The sequence below is a fragment of the Triticum dicoccoides genome, chromosome 5A, assembly GCF_002162155.2.
Source record: "Triticum dicoccoides isolate Atlit2015 ecotype Zavitan chromosome 5A, WEW_v2.0, whole genome shotgun sequence".
NCBI lineage: Eukaryota > Viridiplantae > Streptophyta > Magnoliopsida > Poales > Poaceae > Triticum > Triticum dicoccoides.
The window spans coordinates 5539560-5544921 of NC_041388.1; the positions used below are offsets into that span (position 1 = coordinate 5539560).

The window sequence follows — 5362 nt, forward strand, 5'->3', positions numbered from 1 at the left end:
ACACAAAAAGTACACCGCTTAAGTTTTAAATTTAGGGTTTTTTATCTTAAAAAGGGAGGAATTTAGGTACTCAAAAAGATACGTTTGTTATTAGTTATTGAATATAATAATAGAGGAAGCATCCAATCCAGCCCAAAGGAAAATAGAATAAAGAGCCGCCCTTGTCCTCCTCCTCCTCCTCTCCTCTCCTCTTTCCCTTCCCCTTCCTCTCCACGGACCCGAACGCGCCATGACGAGCTCCTCCACGCCGTCCCGCAAGGTATCAAACCCTAACCCTCCAATCCGCCCGATTCGCCGCCGGGTGGAGCGGCGGATTGGCCGTCTCCGCGCGCGACTCGGCTGAAAATCTCTCATCTTTTCTGATTGCGTGGTGTGGCGTGGGCAGGCGCTGAGCAAGATCGCCTGCAACCGGCTGCAGAAGGAGCTCGCCGAGTGGCAGGTCGGCCCGCCCGCCGGCTTCAAGTACAAGGTCTCCGACAACCTCCAGAGGTGCGCCCCGCCGATCCCCCCAATTCTTTCCCCCCCTCCCTGTCTATGATTCGTTAGATTCTTGCGGGGGGCTGGTGTTCTTCCCCCCATGATTGATTGATTGATGCTTGCGGGATGGGTGGGTTCGGACTAGTTGTTGCCTGATGGAAGAAATTATTTTCCATGGGCAGATGGGTGATCGAGGTGGGCGGCGCCGAGGGCACGCTCTACGCCGGCGAGACGTACCAGCTGCAGGTCGACTTCCCCGAGCATTACCCCATGGAGGCACCTCAGGTGAATTCTCCTCCTCTTCTTTTTTTCCCATGATGACGGTGGTGATGAAGGTTGCACTTGCACACTTAGTTATCTTATCTCTGTTCTAGTGTTATTATGTTGCCTCAGTTTGATTCTGCTGGATCAATTGGAAAATAACCCTGCCTTTTCTCCAGGTCATTTTCCTCAACCCGGCGCCGATGCACCCGCACATTTACAGCAACGGGCACATCTGCTTAGGTAAACTCCATTGTGCTGCGCCTCTCATCCCCTCTCCTCTCCTGGAGAAAAAATATTTGTCTATGCCTCCATGCCGGTGCTTATTTCGATTAGCTAACTTTGCATATGGTGTGTGGGAATGTTCCTTGCCTAACCTAATCTAACGTCTAGCTGTCGGTTAGGTGCTAAGATTCCATTCGCTAGCGGAAAGTAACCACCACCCTAGTCCTCAAGTTGTGCCTTTGCCAGTTTTTGGAGTGGCGACACGGTTTAGCTGCTTTAATAACTCGCCTTTCCTTTCCATTACTTGAAAAAGGAAGTTTTTGTGGGATTACCAGAATCACGACCTTGTTAGATGCAGAAGATGCTTTGTGCCTTGCGTTCCAAGTTTGTCTCCTTTTCCCCGCTGACCTTGTTCGGCGCGGGTCATTTTTGTCCGGTTTGGGCAGCTACCATCAACATTTCTATAATTGTTAATCGTTCCAGTATTAGTCCTCAAGTGTGCCTTTGCAGTTTTTAGAGTAGCTGCACTATTTAGGTGCTTTAACTCGCCTTTTGATTCCATTACTAGAAAAGGAAGTTTTGGTGGGATTGCCAGTCCAGATGCATGACCTTGTAAATGGAGGTGGCTTGTGCTTTGCGTCTAAGTTCTCTCACTGTTCCGTTGGTGGTGGCTTGTCTCTTTTCCCCCGCTGACCTTGTTAAATGCAGGTCATTTTTTTCGGGTTTGGGCAGCTACCATCGACATTTGTATAATGGTTAATCGTTCGAGTCTTCAGTATGTTCTGTTACTTGCAAAAAAAAGTCTTGTGTTCTCTTGAATGCCTCATCTTTTGCTATTAGAAATCAATTTGTTTTCTCGCGTTTAACTAAACTATCTATGTGAAAAAGATAGCCTATGTAACGGAACTTCCATTCAGCTACGTCAACAGACATTTTTGGTTGCTATCTGTCAAATCATATCAAGTCAAAGTGGATAATCTGTCTTCGAAGTGAAATATTCAACAACTTTCCATGAACATGTTTATATGTTAGCAGGATATAACTGAATTCCCTTGCAGCTTTTCCAATGTTGGATGTGGCATTTACTATCGCTATTCATGAATATACCAAGCTCAAACTACTAACTAAATCTTATAATAAAATAGGCAGGTGGGTGGTAACCTCAAATGAAAACACCAGTCACTTTCCATATTAATGATATGATATCTTCAGCATAGCTTTAGCGTACCTTTTTCTCTTGCTGATAATCACAATATCAAAGAGCCTGTTTGTCCATTTCCATCATTCCAGTTTAAATGTACACTATAATTCATTGTCAACCCAGCGTGGTAGCATCACTACTGCAATTGTCAGTAACTCAGTGATATTCCAACTGTTCAAGTAGTTCCAGTTTGCAACTCAGCTTCCATTCATTCCAGTAAGGTACCCCAGCTAGTCGGTGACAAGTAGTTTGTGCTAAACAAGTTGGAGGCACCCTCCCGGAACCCTGCCCCACTGGTGACCAGTACAAGTATTAAGCTAAGCTGCAGCCTTTCCCCTTTTCCCTCCCTTCTGGTGAGGATTATTATGAACATGAAATTGGAGTCTCTCAAGCACCTAACCCACCCCTGTTTGAATCCTAAAACCACCCCTATGTGAATAAAACAAGCACCTTCCCTACTGACTTGACATTTGGTTCATGTGGTTATTTGCTAAGAAAGCTAGTAGGGGTTATTCTGTTTGTATTAATTTTGGTAACGTTTTAACTTGATGGTGGGTGTGAGTTAAAGAGATATACAATGTTTGGGTGTCTAAACTTTGAAGCTTTGAGTGTAGGGTAACAGGGGCATGCTCACATGCATTCAAGTTATATAACCACTATCACCCTGAACCTTGGACTTCCATTGCAAGACTGAGTCACGTTTCTTGATCTATTAATCTGCTTTATCTGGACTTGCACTTGCTCAACTTTGCAAAAGACCACAACATTTCTGCTTTTTTATTATCTTAACTGTACCTAGGCCCAGTTGAAGAGTCAACCAATTATAGTTTTCTTGTCAAGGTTTTTAATTATAAAACAGCTGCACATATGACACTTACATATATGATTTTGTCGACTGTGTAGTTCTCAATGTGATCTCTGCCACACAAATTAGAAAAAGAAGAGGCTGAATGTTCATGTGACCCATCCTAGCAAAATTGTAGGTGAATGTCTTGGACGTATAGCAGTGCTCTTTAAACTAATTTGTCCCATGTATAGTTTGTTATAGACCCAGATTGCTTAGTTCAAATTGATTTGTCCCATGCCTGTTTTAGCATCAATCATGAAGTGAGTAGTAACTGAAGGGCTATGAAGATCTGTAACACGGATAATACCCTGTCAATTGCCTAGTTCAGGTAACTGAGGGTCTGAAGCCACTGAATTTGAGATCCAATGTAGCTGAAAAATGTTTGTAATCTTATTATTTGTCATTGATAGACCTGTAAATCAGCAAGATCAGTAATCTTCTGACTCCCCTAGGTTAAATTTCCTGACCTATGCCTATAAGGAAGAACTTACCCTTTTCTTTTGTCTTTGAACATTTGAATTCTTTGTTTTCTTGATAGAAATTCCTTCTTCACAATATAAATGTACTTCTGGGCCCTTTCATTGTTATTCTTATGATTTTCTATGATTGTGAACGAATAGGGTTACAATTGATTTTGCATGATTTATAAGATAAAAAGGTTCTGCTTCTCTTATCTGCAGATATACTGTATGACTCGTGGTCGCCTGCGATGACTGTAAGTTCAGTCTGTATCAGCATTTTGTCGATGCTGTCTAGCTCGCCAGCAAAGGTTACACCAGTAACCCCCATCCATCTATCCCTTCATCACATATCAAACACGATGTTCTTTTGCTTGTTCTCTTACTAGCTACGCATTGTATTGGTCAACAACAGCAACGCCCGGCGGACAATGATCGCTACGTTAGGAACTGCCGCAACGGGAGGTCGCCCAAGGAGACCCGATGGTGGTTTCATGACGACAAAGTATGAGGGGCATCGAATCAATTGGCTCTTCTGGCCACCCCATACTCGCCAGCCAGCCTTCCTTACCGTGAAAGAAATCTCTTCCAAGGGGAGATGAGATGAGATGATTTAGGCTTAAAAATTTAAGCTAAGCAACCCCTCTATCGTACTGCGGATCTTAACATGCTGTGGTGGTTTGTACATGAGCTCAACACATGTTGTCGAAACGTGAATATATCATCGCTACCGATGATGAGAGATATATAGAATAAGCAAGTGTAACCTGTCGATGCGCTGGTACAGGCACAAAAGGAATGCAGATTTATCTATGATTTGCTACATTGTTTCGTGCTATCTGTCTGCCTATAAACTTTGCTAGCCTGCTGACTGATGCCCTACTAGGCTTGTGTCCTTGAGTGAATTTGCTGAAATCAAGTGAAAATTTCGGAACAAGTCCAGTGTGCTTTTAGTTTGGATAAATTTGATGCTAAATGCCTATTGTGGACAAGAAAATTCCTTATTTTTTTAGTGGAAGGAAAATTCCTTCTTCTGCCAAATGATTGCACCAAATAGTTTGCACTGTAAAAATGTGGCTTAGAATGGACAGTTCCACAAGAACACAAGGAACGGCGAGAAGTAAATGGCCACTAGTGCAATGCTGAATGTTGTCAGAAAAGTAAATGATGCTAAATGCTGAATGGTTTGTCACAATTTATCCTTATTTCAAGTCTTCGGATTAAAAATCCTGTAGTTTCTTTGTTGCGACATCAGAGTTATTTTGTGTATACAGTAAATTTTGTTTTGAATTGCATGCATGATTGTTATAGGTTGTTCCCATCTGTGAGATGGTTGGATTATTTGTCTTGCATCTTTCACCTGCCAGCGTTTTTTTGTATTTCTTTCCAACCATCAAGGCGCAAATACATCATGTTGTGAATGTGGCAATGAACTCCTCAAACACTACCACCTTCGATGTATTTTGATTTTGCCATCAAATGGTAAGCATGATGGGGCGAGAGACTGATGTATTTTGCAAGCTTAATGTGGTAAGAGACCGATGTATTTTGCTTTGCCACCAAATGGTAAGCATAATGTGGCGACAGACCGAAATGAGAACATCAGAGCATCTACTCTGGGTCTACATGGAACACAAGAACCGAAGGACGATAATCGATATGGCCATATGGGTTGTGTATTCTGGTACTGTATTAGAGAGAGCATGGATGCAAATGGGTGCCCTTTAGGGCGTTCTCTGGCCCTATTTAGTTCAACTAAATGAACTAAAATTTCAAAATTCACATTAGTTCTGAAAATTTAGTTCAACTAAAAAATGCACTAGGTAGTTCGGTTTGCTCAAGATTCAGAATATTTATCAAGTTACTAACTGACTGGTTATTAACTGAGCTTGA

At 42.5% G+C, this 5362-nt stretch overlaps 1 protein-coding gene across 1 annotated transcript; it reads left to right on the forward strand.

Annotated features, from left to right (window-relative positions):
- Positions 1 to 122: 122 nt before the first annotated feature.
- Positions 123 to 4305, forward strand: LOC119298748 (ubiquitin-conjugating enzyme 15). Its single transcript, XM_037576037.1, has 6 exons — positions 123 to 259; positions 386 to 489; positions 660 to 762; positions 918 to 981; positions 3692 to 3780; positions 3885 to 4305. The coding sequence occupies exons 1-6, from the start codon at positions 230 to 232 to the stop codon at positions 3978 to 3980; spliced, it is 486 nt and encodes a 161-aa protein (XP_037431934.1). The 5' UTR covers positions 123 to 229; the 3' UTR covers positions 3981 to 4305.
- Positions 4306 to 5362: the final 1057 nt, after the last annotated feature.

Bases quoted from the DNA above. Each gene is read 5' to 3' on its own strand.
- LOC119298748 (XM_037576037.1), top strand. From the start codon at position 230: ATGACGAGCTCCTCCACGCCGTCCCGCAAG. The intron at 982-3,691 runs GTAAACTCCATT...TCTTATCTGCAG, and splicing joins CAACGGGCACATCTGCTTAG to ATATACTGTATGACTCGTGG. The intron at 3,781-3,884 runs GTTACACCAGTA...GGTCAACAACAG, and splicing joins TGTCTAGCTCGCCAGCAAAG to CAACGCCCGGCGGACAATGA.